Below are 16365 nucleotides of genomic sequence, written 5' to 3' on the forward strand. Positions count from 1 at the left end.
TGATGGGGCGCTTTGGCAAACAACTTTGGCAGGGCTCCCTGTTGACATTCTGTGATGAGGCTCTGTGTCAGGGCGCTATGGTGGCAAATGAATAACAGATCGTTCTGGAAAACCGAAAAGGGCTGAAGATGCTGTTCCACAGTGTGCGGGTGATGTCTTGTTCATGTATCTCATTACATAGGGTACAACAGGTAGAATAGTGGTCATCGCGTTGCAAGTGGAAGATCCAGATGTAAATCCTACCTTCTGCTGGAGTATCCTTTAGCAAGATATCCTGAATTGCTCTAGTAAAAATGACCCAGCTGTATACAGGGGTAAATCATTGCAGGTACTGCAGCTTAATAAACAAACCCAACATTGTAAGTTTCTTTGGAGAATAACATCCGCAAAATGAATAAATAACATTATGGTCACCAACAGGCAGATAATCCATATGTTATTAAACTCTGGAAAGTGCTGAGGTACCCAGCAGCAGAGCATTGTGGGTAATGCCTGGGAAAATGAGCCTGGAGGTCTCCAGTGACTTGGGTAAACTCGAAGCTACCAGCCGTGGGTTTGGGTTAAATGTGCTTTTATTGAGGCCATTAATTGTCTGATGCAATGCAGTGGTGGGAGCACACCATTCCACTCTCCGGGTTTTTCTGCTTGTTTAATAGATTAAGGGTGATATACTGTGTCTGGTGTTTCTGGTTGCAGTCTGACCTACATTTCATGGAAAGAAATGACTGATTCCCTCCCTCCTTCTTCCCCCCAGTTCTTGTTTTGGGTTTTGGACTTTGGTGGGTAGCATTTAAGATACTTAGCTGGAGGAGATGAAAGCAGCGGGGTCCCGTTGCACTGGTAGTTTAGTCACATTATTTGGAGGACAAAGTGAGGGATTTCTCTCTTCCTGAATTTTAAGAGGAAATTAATCCTTTCAAGCATTGGTAATTGGTATGGTAATTATTTGGCAGTGGAATTTAGATCTCTGGCCATGGGTGAGCTGTGAAAGACACTACAGGTGTTGTTTTGTATTATGTAATGTGTACTATTTGTGTTTTACACTATTAATTAGAGCATTTGCAGTATCTTGATCGTGCATGTGTACATTTTATAGACATTATAAAATTCAGCGAATTGGTGACAGTGCTACTAATTAGTTAATTATTCTTAATTAGTTAAATGCTCTGCCAATTAAGAAATAAAAATGGCATTCTGAATAGATCCAGATCTCTTGGTTACATGGGCGAAAACTGACCAAATGTATCTATCTTTGTTCATGAATTATGCAATAACAATAAACAGTTCCAATAATAAGTCTTATGCATGTAAATATCATATCAGTTGTCATATCTGTTTATCAAATGTCAGATTTTCCATGTGTCAACTGTGGCCTTTTGTGACACTTGGGACAAGTTAGGATGAAGTGTAAGAAGCCACCTAGGCGAGACTCTTAACAACCGTGTTCAATAATGTAGAATAACTTTCTGTCGTGCTCTTATTTTTTTGGAAAATTAATATTAAGTTAGAATTTTTGTCTTTCTCTATGTTTTGTTGTTACCCCTTGTCTCTCAAAGTTCTAAATATCTTTGAAAAAGGATACCTTCCCTCCTCCTTCTTTCTGTGTTTTTGTTTCCATTAAGAAAAATTGCCAGGAGCTAGTCATGGATTTCTGGGGGTGGAGAGTTCATGGAAAGTATAAATCATTTGGAAAAGAGATTTTAAAGTATTCCTTTTGTAAAAGAGTCCTGTAAAGCCTCATGGTGTGGTTTGTGATGAGGCTTTTGCGCAGGAAGTTGACATTGCTAGAGAGAGAAGTTGAGCGACTTGAGGAGGAAGTTTGTAGTTGAACAGTATCCCAATAAAGCCCCAAGCCCCACCACACTGGTCTTTCATCCTGATAAGAGCCCGATACTCCCAAAGGTGGAGATGTTGTAGTTCTCAAGTATTTTGACCAGGTTTAGCCCACGGACACCTAGCAAATTAAATGTGCAGCATGTTGTGTTAGCACTTTGTTGATCCATCCATCCATCCATCCATCCATCTTCCTCCGCTTTTATCCGGGGCCGGGTCGCGGAGGCAGCAGTCCGAGCAGAGTCCTCCAGACTTCCCTCTCCCCGCACACCTCCTCCAGTTCCTCTGGGAGAACCCCAAGGCGTTCCCAGGCCAGCCGGGAGACATAGTCTCTCCAACATGTCCTGGGTCTGCCCCGAGGCCTCCTCCCAGTGGGACAAGCCCGGAACACCTCCCCAGGGAGGCGTCCAGGAGGCATCCGGAACAGATGCCCGAGCCACCTCAACTGGCTCCTCTCGATACGGAGGAGCAGCGACTCTACTCCGAGCTCCTCCCGGGTGACTGAGCTCCTCACCCTATCCCTAAGGGTGCGCCCAGCCACTCTGCGGAGGAAACTCATTTCTGCCGCTTGTATCCGCGATCTCATTCTTTCGGTCATGATCCAGAGTTCATGACCATAGGTGAGGGTAGGAACGTAGATCGACCGGTAAATTGAGAGCTTCGCCTTACGACTCAGCTCCCTCTTCACCACAACAGACCGGTACAATGACCGCATTACTGCGGACGCCGCACCGATCCATCCGTCAACCTGCCGCTCCATTTTTCCCTCACTCGTGAACAAGACCCCGAGATACTTAAACTCCTCCACTTGAGGGAGCAACTCCCCCCTAACCCGGAGGGGGCAATCCACCTTTTTCCGACTGAGAACCATGGCCTCGGATTTGGAGGTGCTGATTCTCATCCCCGCCGCTTCGCACTCGGCTGCAAACCTCCCCAGTGCACGCTGCAAGTCTTGACTTGATGAAGCCAGCAGGACCACATCGTCCGCAAAAAGCAGAGACGAGATCTCGCGGCCACCAAAACAGACACCCTCCGTTCCCTGGCTGCGCCTAGAAATTCTGTCCATGAAGATAATGAACAGAATCGGTGACAAAGGGCAGCCCTGGCGGAGTCCAACATGCACCGGGAACAGGTCTGACTTACTGCCGGCAATGCGAACCAAGCTCCTGCTCCGGTCATACAGGGAACGAACAGCACGTAGCAACGAGCCCCAAACCCCATAATCCCGAAGTACCCCCCACAGGATGCCACGAGGGACACGGTCGAATGCCTTCTCCAGGTCCACAAAACACATATGGACTGGTTGGGCAAACTCCCACGAACCCTCCAGCACCCTAGTGAGGGTATAGAGCTGGTCCAGTGTTCCACGGCCAGGGCGAAAACCGCATTGCTCCTCCTGAATCCGAGGTTCGACTATCGGTCGGATTCTCCTTTCCAGTACCCTGGCATAGACTTTCCCAGGGAGGCTAAGGAGTGTGATCCCCCTGTAGTTGGAACACAATCTCCGGTCCCCCTTCTTAAAAAGAGGGACCACCACCCCGGTCTGCCAGTCCAGAGGCACCGTTCCCGAACTCCACGCGATGCTGCAGAGGCGTGTCAGCCAAGACAGCCCCACAACATCCAGAGACTTGAGAAACTCGGGGCGGATCTCATCCACCCCCGGAGCCTTGCCACCGAGGAGTTTTTTGACTACCTCAGCAACTTCAGCCAGGGTAATGGACGAGTCCCCCTCCAAGTCCCCAGCCTCAGCTTCCTCTACGGAAGGCGTGTCGGAGGGATTGAGGAGATCCTCAAAGTACTCCTTCCACCGCCCGAGAACATCCTCAGCTGAGGTCAGCAGCGCACCACTTCCACTGTAAACAGTGTTCGTGGAACACCACTTCCCCCCTCTGAGTCGCCGGACGGTTTGCCAGAATCTCTTTGAGGCCGACCGAAAGTCTTCCTCCATGGCCTCACCGAACTCCTCCCAAGCCCGAGTTTTTGCCGCGGCGACTGCCAGAGCCGCGCTCCGTTTGGCCCGTCGGTACCTGTCAGCTGCTTCAGGAGTCCCATGAGCCAGCCAGGCCCGATAGAACTCCTTCTTCAGCTTGACGGCATCCCTTACTTCCGGTGTCCACCACCGTGTTTTGGGATTGCCGCCGCTACAGGCGCCAGAGACATTATGGCCGCAGCTCCGAACCGCCGCCCCGACAATGGAGGCGCGGAACACAGTCCATTCAGACTCGATGTCCCCCACCTCCCTCGGGACCTGGTTGAAGCTCTGTCGGAGGTGGGAGTTGAAGACCTCTCTGACAGGGGCCTCTGCCAAACGTTCCCAACAGACCCTCACTATGCATTTGGGCCTGCCAGGTCTGTCCAGCTTTTTCCCCCGCCATCGAATCCAACTCACCACCAGGTGGTGATCAGTTGACAGCTCAGCCCCTCTCTTCACCCGAGTGTCCAAGACATATGGCCGAAGGTCAGAAGAAACGACTACAAAGTCGATCATCGACCTCCGACCTAGGGTGTCCTGGTACCAAGTGCACTGATGGACACCCTTATGCATGAACATGGTGTTCGTTATGGATAAACCGCGACTAGCACAGAAATCCAATAACAACTCACCGCTCGGGTTCAGATCAGGGAGGCCATTCCTCCCAATCACGCCCCTCCAGGTATCACTGTCGCTGCCCACGTGGGCATTAAAGTCCCCCAGTAGAACGACAGAGTCCCCAGTGGGAGCGCTTTCCAGCACTCCCCCCAGGGACTCTAAAAAGGCCGGGTACTCTACACTGCCGCTAGGCGCATAAGCACAAACGACAGTGAGATACCGTTCCCTGACCCGAAGGCGTAGGGAGACGACCCTCTCATTCACCGGGGTAGACTCCAACACATGGCGGCTGAACTGGGGGGCTATTAATAAGCCCACACCCGCCCGCCGCCTCTCACCTTGGGCAACGCCAGAACAGTGGAGAGTCCACCCTTGATCAAGAAGAGTGGTTCCAGAACCCAAGCTGTGAGTGGAAGTGAGCCTGACTATATCTAGACGGTATCTCTCAACTTCCCGCACCAGCTCAGGCTCCTTCCCCGCCAGTGAGGTGACATTCCAAGTCCCAAAAACCAGAGTTGGCGCCCGAGGTTTGGGTCGGCCGGGCACTCTGCCCCGACCACCGCCCAAATCACAATGCACCGGCCCCTTACGGTTTCTCCGTCAGGTGGTGAGCCCACCGAAGAGCGGCTCCACGTCATGGCTTCGGGTTGAGCCCGGCCAGGCCCCGTGGGCATAGACCTGGCCACCAGGTGCTCGCATGCGAGCCCCCCCCCCCAGGCCTGGCTCCAGGGTGGGGCCCCGGTGACCCCATACCGGGTGGGGTAAACGAAAGCCTTGATTTTTTCTTCATAAGGGGTTTTTGAACCACGCTTTGTCTCGTCTGTCATCCAGGACCTGTCTGCCATGGGAGACCCTACCAGGGGCATATAGCCCCAGACAACATAGCTCCTGGACTCATTCAGGCACTCAAACCCCTCCACCATGGTAAGGTGGCGGTTCACGGAGGGGACTTTGTTGATCCATTAGAGCTTAAATCCTTGAAGAGCAAGCTGGTAGTGTAGTGGTTAGTGCTATTGTCTTTGGACCCAAAGGTCACAGGTTTGAGCCTTACCTCTGGCTGTAGTACCCTTGAGCAAGCTATTTACCCTAGGTTGCTGTAGGAAAGTCCAGCTGTATGAATAGGTAAATAATGGTAACCTCAACATTCTTAGTTGCTTTGGAGAAAAGCATTAGCTAGCTGAGTAAATGTAAGAACAAGCATGAAGCCCTCTTTGACACTTTCTTTCCAGTTCACAACACAGAGATCCTAGTTTGACTAAGCCTGTCAAGGTTTTCAGTCAGCCAAGATACTTTCTAATCCTTGCACTGAAATCACTCTTTGTTTGCTGATGTTACAAATTTTAATTATTCCCTTGTACCTTGCATGACCGTGTTCCTCGAAGACTGACTCAAGACCTGTTGTGAAGGCCAGTTAACTTCAGACCCAGAGTGTCCTTTTACATGTTTTTTTTGGATCAGGAAAGGAGTTTATCAGAGGATTTCTGTGCCTTGGTTCTAGAGGAAGAAGTCATCACATGTGCTGGGGTCGGGACTTCAGTTTGACATGACAGATCTATAACCACAGTGACACTGACAGGCATTTCCCAGGAATCATTGGCCACTGCTCTCAAGAGAAGGTGTTGGGGATGCAGACTTTCATTACTGACAAGCCAAAAGACAGCAATAACATCTCAGCATTTTACCTCTTCTGGCCTGTTCACAGCCAGAAAGAAAAACCAAAACCCAGAAATACTCATCTCACTCTTTATTTGTTATTTTTCTCCTCAAAGGTTAAAGGGCAGTTGTTATTTTGACATAGGTTAGCCCTTTGTTTTGCTTGACAAGCTGTGACAGTTGGTTTCCACAGGCACTGGGAATTTTTGAGGTCTAGCACACTGATTAATTTTTATCACGATAAGACAAGAACACCTATTCCACTTTCTCTGAGTCCATCTAAGAGAAAAATAAGCAAAATCTATTTAAAAAAAAAAAAACTTATTCTGTATTATTGTTCATCATCTTGTTGGTCATGGTGTGCATGTCTATTGTCTGACAGATTCAGTGATAGCAGGTCAGCTGTATGCATGTTTCGTATCTGGAATTTTGTTATCCACTGCAGCTTCTTCTCCACAACAGTGGTTCCTCTGCCCAACAAGGATGCTATCAGTGAGATATTGCGCCATGTCTGATACTCTCTGACTGACAGTGCTACAGTGGAAAAGAGATATGTTTTGAGAAGGTGCTTTTGTGCATTTCCAGATGTCTGTCGGCGCACTGAGGGTCATAACAAACTCCAGTCGTGATAACGCTTATGGGGGATTCTGCCAGTCCTCCAGGGCAGACTAGCTTGGTGATGGAGGTCGCAGAGAGGGCAGGGCAATACACACAATTGTCCCTCTCCATGCATTTTATTTTGTGAGGTCATTTTAAGGCAGTTTTTTTTGTGGAAAAATGCTGGTGTAGATCATTTGCCAGTGAAGAGGAGAGTGGGTAGTGCGCTATGCTTCTTTAGATTGCCATGTTTTAATTGAAGCTCGCATCTTTGCCCAGTTATGGAAACAACAGAGACACAACACATCCCAGCTTCATCCGAGCTTCACCGATCATTTTGAGAAAGGTCTAGCTCAACACTCTGGATCAGAGGTGGGTTTCAAAGGAACACATGCAATTCTGGTATATCAGTTAAAGTTTCTGTTTTTTTCCATTCATATTTGTATTTTGCAAAGCTTGTGTCGATTTGTTTTGGATTATTTATGATTGCTTTAGGGATGATTACATTTAAGTAGCAGATAGTGGGGCCACTGGTGGTGCAGCTTTTGTTGTGTTTTTCCTCCATGTGTGATCTGAATTTCTTCTGGTCCAGATATGAGGAGGAGACAGTCTGCTCATCAGTGGAGGCTCTGTGTCTCCCTAGCCAGACATGATGTGGACGATGGCCCACAGCCTACATGGAGTTGTGCTGCATAAATACTTGGAAGACAGGTTTTGAGTTTAGAGTTTTGTGTGGTCCTGGGGTAAATTTGCCATCTGTCGTTTAACAGATTGTAATGGCAGTGCCACACTGGGCATCCTTCCAATCAAAGCGGACCTGCGATAGTGTGTCTGGCTTCATTCACGTGGTTCAGTTACCTCAGCCAACCTGGGATTTACGCAATGTCTTGGTGAAGACCATGTGCAGGACCTGTGTTGTGTTGCCCTTGCATGCTGTGTGTTTGTGTTTCTGAGGGATTCCTTCTCAGGGTATTATCTTCCACTCTGCCCTTGGTGTTGAGTCTGGAGCAGCGGTCTCTCTTACTCCTCCCTCCTGCAGATATGTATCTACACTAGGAGAATGGGGGGCCCTGTTCTCACTCTAGGTGGCATTGATGCTCCTACCCAGTCAACCCTGCATCCCAAGTTAAACTCACAGATGTTTAAGTGTTCGTCTTGTTTGTTGGACTGGGTGGACAGACTGTCTGATTAAACTTCATTTGATGATGGGCCATCAACTCATTGTCAGTGTCACAGTCACCTCCTGGGCAAGGAGGAGTGATATGTGTGGGAGATAAAGAGGAAGAACTGCTGCTGAGGGACTCATTCATCCTCATCCTGTTCATGCATCTCCCTATGGGGACATCTGATCTCTGCAAGCTTGAATGCTGATATCTATTGTGCATCAATTGCTTCTCCCAGGATCTGCAAAGCTGCATTTTGCCTGCAGTGCAGAACCATGTAACTGAAGGGCCAGTGCGCTTTACACTTCATTTTCTCACAGACATGCAAGTAAATGAAGCAGAGTACACTTGAAGCATCGCCTCAGGAGGCTGAATTTAATGATAAATATTTTCTCACTACATAATTAAAATTATGTGAGCATTTCCAGAATAGTTACTAAAGATAACAGTATATCATAAAAAAAGATTTATGTTATTAGCTGTTAATGAATTAAATTAACTGGAAGACAATATGTTCAGAATAAAAAACTGAAACAAATAATGTTTCTGTGTTTTGTATAGCTGAAACAAATGTCAGTTGGTCAGCTAAGGTTACCAGGGTTATTAAAAAAGAGTGTAATTGAGCCTTTGAGTCTGGTCTGATATGGACTGGAGCCAAGCAAGAGTATGATCAACACCAGTAGTTGAAGACACTCTTACTGAGAGCTTGTATGAGTTGTGTTGTGGACAAGGGTTCAGCAACCAGACTAGATCAACCATTTTTATCTTCTGCAGAATTTGGAGTGTGTGAAACTAGGTAGTTCTGTTACCCCAAGTGGCAAAGCCCTGACTACAGTTTCTTTCTTAATGTCTCCCTTTCCCTCCCTCTGTTGAACAGGAGAGGCCGAAAGCACAGTGTGATCCTGCGTACCCAGCTGTCTGTACGAGTCCATGCTTGTATCGGTAAGTTATAGACAACTTCATGGCTGTTTCTTTTCCAGCAGTTCACATCTGCTGACACTCAAGATGCTAGAGTATCTTTGCATGCCTGCCAATCATAATGTAACCTACGTTAACCTTATGGCACACCTCAGTAACTGTAAGCACAAAGAATAGCAGGTTTTTTGTGTCTTTGTCTCATTACTGTTGTTATAATGTTGCTATAACCATGACTGTAGTTACACCAGTATTATATCACAGCTTCATATGACAGGAATAATACCTGTGTTTCAATTTCAGTTGTGCACAACTGCAGTAACAATGGCACTTGGACATGGTTACACACGCAGTGTTACTGCTGCTATAGGGAAAGTGGACTTCTGTAATGAACACTTGTTTCAGTGGGGCCTGCACTCTATCCACATACTTCTCTTTCTAGAGGAAGTAAGGACCACAAGGCTGTTTTAGCCATTAAGGCACCGACTGTCTGATTTTCCATTTTACTTTTTCAGACTTAGGGAGGGGAAAAAAAGACTGATTTGAGGTAATTGCTTTGTCCACTTTTAGAAAGTGTTTTGAGAAGACTAGTATCAACATAAAAAATGGGGTGCAGTGCCGCAGCGGGTTTGACCAGGTCCTGTTCTCCGGTGGGTCTGGGGTTCGAGTCCCGCTTGGGGTGCCTTGCGACGGACTGGCGTCCCGTCCTGGGTGTGTCCCCTTCCCTTCCAGCCTTGCGCCCTGTGTTGCTGGGTTAGGCTCCAGTTTGCCACGACCCCGCTTGGGACAAGCAGTTTCAGACAGTGTGTGTGTGTGTGTGTGTGTGTGTGTGTGTGTGTGTGTGTGTGTGTGTGTGTGTGTGTGTGTGGTATCAACATGATAAAAATAGCCAGGTCTACAATAAGCCATTTGTTGTACACATGCATATGTATCTCTCTATACTGTACTTCCAGTGCATTTCCACTCTTCTGCCATATCTTCCCTTTGAGTAAGAGGCAAACATCCAGAATTACTGTTAAAAAGTACAATGGCAGAAGACTGTTTAAAGTGGGGTTGCATTGCACAACTGCCACTGATCTGCTGGCTAATGATCTAAAGGCTGCAAACATTAGCAGCTAGCTGTGTTGATCACTTCCTCTCCTCACAATCACACACACACACACATTGTCAGAACCGCTTGTCCCACACGGGGTCACGGGGAACCGGAGCCTACCCGGGAACACAGGGGCGTAAGGCCAGAGGGGGAGGGAACACACCCAGGACGGGACGCCAGTCCGTCACAAGGCACCCCAAGCGGGACTTGAACCCCAGACCCACCGGACAGCAGGACTGTGGGCCAACCCACTGCGCCACCGCACCCCCCTTATTCCTCACAATCATTTCCAGGTTATATGGACCATAAAATCTTGGTCGTTGGAACCATCTCCTTCCATGCCTTGTATTTTTAGTTGTCTTATACCCACAGTGTCCTGTATCCTATCCTTTCTGACACCTCCAGCCTCTCATTTCCCCTCTTCTCTCCTCTCTGGGTCTTTGTCTGCAAGGTCAGCATTCTGAGTGCTAGTTATGGCGGCACTATTTGTAGACACAAGTTCTTTAGCCAGATTGCTGGTCGGCCAAGAAGGGGGAAGGAGTTTGAAGTGGTGGGAACAGGATATAACCTCTTTCCTAGATGGGTTTGTAATGGAAAGCCGTGCTTCCCAGAATGCCCATCTGCCTTTGCTGTGCTCCTTGACAAGGGCTTAGCCTATAGCCTTTTGGGCCAGGATACAGCCAAGTGGACCTTTAAGTGGATGAGCCCCCCCTCCTACTGACAGCCACCTGCCTCTTCCACCTGGGTCCTGAGTGTACTTGAGGAATTGGAGTGTGCAGGGGCCTGACCCACATTGCACCTCAACCCCACCTCCTACCCCATCTACATCCCTGTAAAGCCAAGGTGTCAGTCACTGTAATTCCTTTTGTTGGAAAGCCACCATCCAACACTGAAAGGAGATGGCAAGGCAAGGCCCAAGGGTGGATACAGGCAAAGGCAAGGGTTCACGCAAACCCGCAGTTATTTATGTTAGTTTGAGAGTGAAACACAAAAAAACATGGAGTATCCCACAGAATATCGCACCAACTCTCTACGGACAGAACGGCAGCGGGTGCTGGGCTGGCAGCTTGAGCAGAAAGAATAAACTTGGCAAAAGTCTGTTTAAAATAGGTCGGACGAAGCTTTGACATCAGAGCCATGTTCATTCATTCAGCTTTAAAAACAGTATTAAAATATTATTAGATCAATATTAGTAGTGTTAAAATGAATTATTCTTAGTTCTTATTTTAATAATGATTTTTAAATTAAAGTCTAACGTAATGGCACTTCATTAAAAGCTCACCATGTATTGCCTACTCTATTAAATTTTAGGCAGAACACAGGTTTAAGAGGGCATGTTTGGATGGCTTGTTACCAGTGGGTAAGGTATTAATCTGCTGTTGACCCCAATATAAAGCTCTGTTGAGACATAGATTTGCAGTGCTTTCAGGGAAAACAGGACCGGTCACCACTCAGAGCCTTAGCCCAACGCTTCCTCAGCGTCTGTGCTGACAGATGGAGGCTAAGCCTTGTCGCTTAATTAAACGCAAGAAAGTAAGAAGCAGGTACTTTGCGTCCCTTGCCGATAATCCCCTTTAGGGATTCTACCTTGCCGGTGTGCTACATACTGTCCCCTGGCGGCTGGGCTCCTTAATGCCCTCCATGGCTCCTCAGTGGTCCTGAGTGCTCCTCAGTCTCCCCCACTGTGTCTTACTCCATGCTGAATCTTGGCTCCAGATTGCCTCCTGGCTCTGAACGGCTTCATGCTGCTCTAATATAGCTTCGTAGATCTAATCGCTTGCACACCTGTGACCTCTCTGCATGTGTTTTTGCTACTATAAATTTGTTCATGATTATATGGCGAGTTCCACAGTCATTGCAAATCAAGCAAGTGCGCAGACCTAGGATGATGTCTGGTGGGAAAACACACATGCAGGTGACAGTGGAGGCCACAGTGGATGTCCTGTAAATGAAATTCAGGGAAGAAGTCAGAGTTCATGGCTGAACTCACCCAGCTTTCATTGACTTGTGTGGGCCAAGGCTTGGAGAAAGGGCCTTTGCCATGACAGGCTGCAGAATATGAAGCTTCTCAGGCCACAGAAAGCATTTCATTTCTGGTTTTGAAGCTCAGAAAGTCTTTTTTGTTGTTGCTAAGATGTTGTGTATCTGTATTTAGTATATTTCCGCCTGCGCTGTAAACAGTGCTGATGAGCTGATGGAACTCATCTGTGCGTGCTCTTTCATCTGACACACTTCAGTGGTGAACCTCAGTGCTTCGTTCTTGGATGGGGGAGTTTCTCAGGGCTTTTCCACTGCTCATAGGTTTTGTTGAGTGAGAGAAGAACATTTATCTTCAATAAACTGGTATTTATCAGGGATCAGTTAGGCACAGTGTAATAACGGTGTGTTCTGAAAAGTTACATTTAATCTAGGCACCTTAATGACAACTGTTTGCACATGCAAACTCAAGGTCTAACCCTTTGTGTTCAGTAAAATTATGGATATTTAATGTTTAAGAAAACTGCCAAATCATCTTGATTTGACCAGCTATGGTGCAGCGATCCAAACTCGATCCCAGGAAGTAGACCTTGGATGGGATGGCAGTTTGTTTGAGAACACCCATACTGTCACACTCTAAGGGCAATTTGGCATCTCCAGTTTCTCCTGAATGGCATGTCTTTGGAGAGAATGCACAACTCCAGAGCAAGGCCTGGATTTGATCCAGCAACAGACCATGCTAGCCAACTTCCTTGTCACATGGAAACTTCCAGCATTCAAGCTGTCATTTCAGTTCATGTTTAACCTCCAGCAAAATAGAGGATAGTCAGCCAGTCTCAGCAGTCACTGATTTTGCTTTCTCTCAGCTGCCTTGACCTTTGTGAGGGCCAAAGCTAGCCACTTGTATTTTACACGTCTACAGAAACCTTGGAGAAAACTTTGTGGTTACGGGTAATTGACGCTCTTCAAAAAGCCACTTTTGTTTTTGTTTTTTGTTTACTTCACCGAGCACTCTGTGCATCAGGTCATTATATAACGTCACCGCACCTCTATGAGGGAACACGGTCAAGAGAAAACAGGGCTGCTGTTTAGTGGCCAAGCGCCAAAGAGATTATGACGGGTGAGGATGTTGCCTTGAGGGGTCTGTGGAATTTGGAGCGCATTTAGTTAGCATTCGTGTGCCAGGGTGGTTCCTCAGCTTTGCATTTATCTCTTCTTCTCTCTCTCTTTTCTGTACCCCTACTTCCCCACCCTTGCTTCCCTACTTCCCTCCTCCATTCCTATGATCCCCGTGGCTCTCGTCCATCCCCCCATTCCTGCACTCCTCTCCTTAACTCCATTGCTCCTGTCATCAACTCCTTCACTCCCCTACTCTTTCACACCCACAATGTCTTGTCATAAGGCCAGGATGATGCATAGAACCAAAGAGGGTGCTGTGGTATCTAAACACCATATAAACTATATCTATATTTAGATTAAAGTCTCTAGGTTCATAGGTCTGCTTGTGACGCCCATAAAACCATGGTGGTGTTTACTATCAATCAGGAGCACACCAGGCGCAGCATTTCCTTAAACCACGTTCAATTTCTTCCCATCTCACGAAGCACTTTTGCTTGCTGCTCGTGACGTGCTTGTGGTTTCTGATCATTTAGTCAGCAGCTAAGCCTGGTAAGATCCAAACCAACTATTTAGGAGCCCCACATTTGCTTCTGCCCCTGCTTATTCTGAGGTATATACTAAAAGCATTAACTGGTTTGTTTAGGGGGCAGACTGAAATTGTTATATGGAAATCAATCAGCAATGGGCACCTCTGCCTGGAATGATAAAATGCAGTAATTCTTTCAGGCTTTTTTTTTTTTTTTTACCACTGTGGGTGTGTACTATACTGAGGTATGCTTATGATGCTTATGAATTACCTGCAAGTTTGGGAAATGATCAGGTTTGAGAATGGGGGGGGGTGGATGTTGTTAGTCTTTTTAGAGAGCAGCCTGGGGGAAGCTCAGAATATGAATTTATGCTTCTACATACCAGTTCTCAGAACATCTTGTTTCTGCTTTGCCAGCCTTGTCCTGTTGGCTGCTTGCTTAGTCTCCATCCCAAAAATAGGAAATTGTGAGATGTAAATCCTGTTCAGGCTGCAGGCAAAGTATAAACAAGGAATAATATTGACAAGATGTCCTGTGTCCACATACCTGAGGAGAGTTTAAGCCATAAAGTATGTCCACAAGGGAACTGTTGAGACTTTACCCCACAAAGGTTTTGCACAGCCAGTGCACGAATGCTTGGTGAGGCTGTGATCCCAACTTTGCAGGTAGCGCATGAGGTTCTAATTGAGAAATTCCAGTAAATTCTGATAGTTTTTTAGGACTTTTCCTTTTTTCATCAGTTATCTCCCTCTGCTATAGTGATGCCTGTGTTCCCATGTGCTTATGACTCAGATTGGGATATAAACACACACACGTGCAACCATGTGTCAGCACTGACCTACATGTATAATGCACTGGGGAGCAATGCTGGTGCACCAGAAGCAATATATCTCTGAGCTTCATCCAGGCCTGAAGTCATGTTGAAAAACATGTTCAAGTTGACTGGTTTTTCTAGACCACGGTAAGAAAAAAAAAATCACTGTTGTGTTGAAGATATCTGCATAGATAGAAATACTTAAATTGGCAGCCAGGCTTTCCTGGTGTGGGTAGGACAACACGTGGAGCTTTACTTCTCCAAGCCTTTCGCTAGCTACTCTGCCAACCCCTTTCCTGCATTACCTTGGAAACCCTTCTGCACCATCTTCTCATGTGGAAGCAGAAAATGGCTATTAAACGAATCCCATTCAAAGTGAGGCATAGCATCGAGCCAGATGGCAGTAAACAGTACAGTGGTAATGCCGGGCAATTCTTAATGGGCATGTATACAATAGGCCCAGAAAATAAAGATACTAATCAGTGTAATTGTCCTACACTTAATTTCTTAAATGTCCAATGTTTTGATGACTGTTCAATTTTTTGTGGGGGCTAAAATGTCTTGAATTGTTGTCTACCAGCATAAATACAGCGTGCAGGGTACTAACACTATTCCTATGCAGTGTACTGTATGTACATGTGTAATTCGCTGAGTTTCTGATAAACAAGATGCTACTTTCACGAAAATCTGATTTTGCTGGGGAAAAATCGGTTCATAATAAATACGACTAGCTAATACTATTTTAGTTTTACATTCAAAAAATAAAGGACAGCATTTAATATTACTATAGACCACCAGCACGGATATTTCTACAGTTCACGGAGAGCATGTCTTTAAATGCATTCCCACGGAAATACCCCCTGAAGTTTGAGTTAACCCCCACGCCTGCTCTACAGTTCGCCGAAACACCCACAGAAGTACAGAAGGCTCATCATCCTTAATTAAAACCATCGCAGGGAGCCTCTGGGGGTGTGTGTTGGAGGGATGAGACGGGAAGGATCAGATCACGGTGCCTCTCATGTTTCCCGCTCCAATCAAAGAACCCAAATGGGGATCAGAGAGTTAAAGCCATCCCTTGTTTCCAAGCCAAACACAAGCATGCCAGTAAGAGAGCCCCCTGGCGCAGAGCGGGGCAGTCCTGACACTTTAACGCTTGTGTGTCGAAGCAGACGGGTTCTAACGGTGTCACGAGCGACGGCCATTTCGGCAGCCCCCCGAGCCTATTGTGCGGCTAGCAACCGCTTGTTGCTCTTTCAGCAGAGATTAAAGCAGATACCCTATACCTGTGTTAAAATAACTTAAAACTTAACACGTTGTTGCGCATCGGTGTTGAGGGTCGTGAACTCAGTGTGCCATGCTGAAAGGCAGGCCTGCTGCACTTGCTGGATCCTCAGCGTGGTGCTATACCGTGGTCTTCAGGCAGCTGCCATCCCAAGACTGCAAAGCAAAAGTGCTGGAGGTGTACGCATTTCTACTCTGAGTCCATCTATCTATCTATCTATCTGTCTGTCTGTCTGTCTTCAGTATATAGATATATTTATCGTATTTATATTGTCTATGTGTATTATATATATTTATCATTATATCGCTCTATATGTATTCCGCTAAATGACTCAACCCTCATCCTAGTAAGGCACTACTTGCTCAGGCTCATCAATGCTTAAAAAGCTTGACAGGTTCATCATTCAAATGCTCCAGTAAAAGTAGCTTTTAACTGCAATTAACTTTACGAAACACAGCCCGACTGATGGAAGATTAGCGCACTCCTACCCTCATGCTTCAGCTAGTTCATTAAAGGAAAAAAGTCTGATGTATACCATGTCTTCTGACCTGAGGTTAGCTACAGAGGTCAGAGGCTGGAGTTACCAGCATAGTGGTTACTCATACGTTTAATAACCATAAACCAGGATGCCTGTAACCAGCGTGACACTCCTTCTGAATGGGACGAGTGACCGAGTAAGAGTCCTTTACAGCTTTTTCATGCATTAAACCCACCAGAGGCTGACCAGTCTTTACATAATAATAAGGGATTTAATAAAACTGCTTGGTGCCTTGATAAAAGGTCCAACAGAAGCAGCTGGAAC

At 46.7% G+C, this 16365-nt stretch overlaps 1 protein-coding gene across 4 annotated transcripts in view; it reads left to right on the forward strand.

The window, feature by feature from the left end:
* Positions 1 to 16365, forward strand: part of fhod3a (formin homology 2 domain containing 3a) — a 98606-nt gene that overhangs the window by 10736 nt on the left and 71505 nt on the right. For all 4 annotated transcript variants that reach the window (XM_029248231.1, XM_029248232.1, XM_018750449.2 and 1 more), the window contains one exon: positions 8714 to 8778. In XM_029248231.1, coding sequence (XP_029104064.1) covers positions 8714 to 8778 — 65 coding nt within the window. The remainder of the gene's footprint in view (positions 1 to 8713; positions 8779 to 16365) is intronic.

The sequence above is a fragment of the Scleropages formosus genome, chromosome 23 (assembly GCF_900964775.1).
Source record: "Scleropages formosus chromosome 23, fSclFor1.1, whole genome shotgun sequence".
Lineage (NCBI taxonomy): Eukaryota > Metazoa > Chordata > Actinopteri > Osteoglossiformes > Osteoglossidae > Scleropages > Scleropages formosus.